The 1,339-nt window shown below is 65.3% G+C and overlaps 1 protein-coding gene across 1 annotated transcript in view; it reads right to left on the minus strand.

Moving 5' to 3' along the window:
* The window catches only part of GSC2 (goosecoid homeobox 2), a 1,527-nt gene extending 1,330 nt beyond the window's left edge, over positions 1–197 (minus strand). The window contains exon 1 of the mRNA XM_034989090.1: positions 7–197. Within this exon, the coding sequence (XP_034844981.1) occupies positions 7–197 (191 nt within the window). The remainder of the gene's footprint in view (positions 1–6) is intronic.
* Positions 198–1,339: the final 1,142 nt, after the last annotated feature.

Raw genomic sequence — 1,339 nt, forward strand, 5'->3', positions numbered from 1 at the left:
CAGGGCGCGGCCTCGGGCGCCCCGGGCTCCCCGGGCTCCCCGGGCTCCGCGGGGCTCTGGCGGCCGGCGGGCTGCGGCGCGCGGGCGGCCCGCGCCGGGGGGCTCCGCTCGGGCAGGCTGGAGAGGATGTGCTCGATGGAGAAGGGGCAGGGCCGCCCGGGGCCCCTGCGGCTCGCCGCGCCCCCCGCCGCCGCCATGCCCGCCCGGCCCCGCCGCCGCCGCCGCCGCGGGAATATATACGTCGGGGGCAGCGCGCTGTAATCCCCGGGCCGAGCGCCGAGTCCACGCGGGCTAATCCCGCTGCGCCGGCCAGAGGCGCGCTAATCCCCAACTGCGGCGGCGGGAAATCCTGCTCCGCATCGGCGTGCGGGGGGCTCCGCCGGGCCGCGGGGAGGGGGCCAGTAGGAAGCCCTCCGCCCCGCGTTGCTCTTCCTGTCCCCGAAGGGCTGGCAGAACTCGCGGGCAGGGAGATGCCACCGGGAGGGCGCAGAGGGCCGCCTCCCCCTGACCACCGGGCCTGGAGGTCCTCACCCTACTTTGGGGGCAGTGGCCGGAGGCCACCCCGACCTTGCAGCCCCCTGGTTGCCCTGGCGCCTCCCGGCCCAGCCCCTGGGTACCTCCTCCTGTAGCCACCGCAACCAGGGCTGGCTCCTCGTCACCTTGGGGCCCTACAGAGGTGAATGGGCAAGTCTGGAGAAAGCCACCCAAACTGCCCATCTCTTGGCCCCCAAACTGCTGGGCTCCGACCTCAAATGGGACCCAACTCCATTGGCAACCCCACGATCGCACCGCTCTTTGGCCACAAACCTCCCACCCGTTTCAGAGCCGGGATCTCAGCCTCCTGGAGGAAATGGCAGGAGCAGGAAGCTTTCTCTGCTCATCACCAAACCTGAAACCCCATTGTCTCATGATCCCAAGTCTCTATCTTCTCTACTGGGTCAGGGGAGCCTTCCAGCCTTCCAAGGCCCCACCCCAGAGCTCTGGAGCGACCCCTCCTCCTGCTTCCTATATGTCCCAGAATCCCCTCCAAAAAAACGTGAAACACTCTTGCTGTACCCTCACCATAGCCATGCTTCTCAAGAGCTGACTTGTGTAGGCTCTCCACCTCCTTATTCTTCAGGCCAGTCTGACTGTCTACACTCTCCCCACCCAGGTCCCACTGCCCAACATTGCTGATGACCTGTACTTTACCAAATTTGTGAAGACTGTTCATTCTTAAGCAAGTAGCACTGAACAGCCAGTCAGACACTTCAGTTTAAGACCCTCTTCTCTGGACCTCTGAAAAAGATATCCTTGGCTCACAGGAAAGAGCAACAGACTGTCTGGCTTATATCCCAGC

The sequence above is a fragment of the Mirounga leonina genome, unplaced genomic scaffold (genome assembly GCF_011800145.1).
Source record: "Mirounga leonina isolate KUSES-001 unplaced genomic scaffold, KU_Mleo_1.0 Mir_481, whole genome shotgun sequence".
NCBI classification, from domain to species: Eukaryota; Metazoa; Chordata; class Mammalia; order Carnivora; family Phocidae; genus Mirounga; species Mirounga leonina.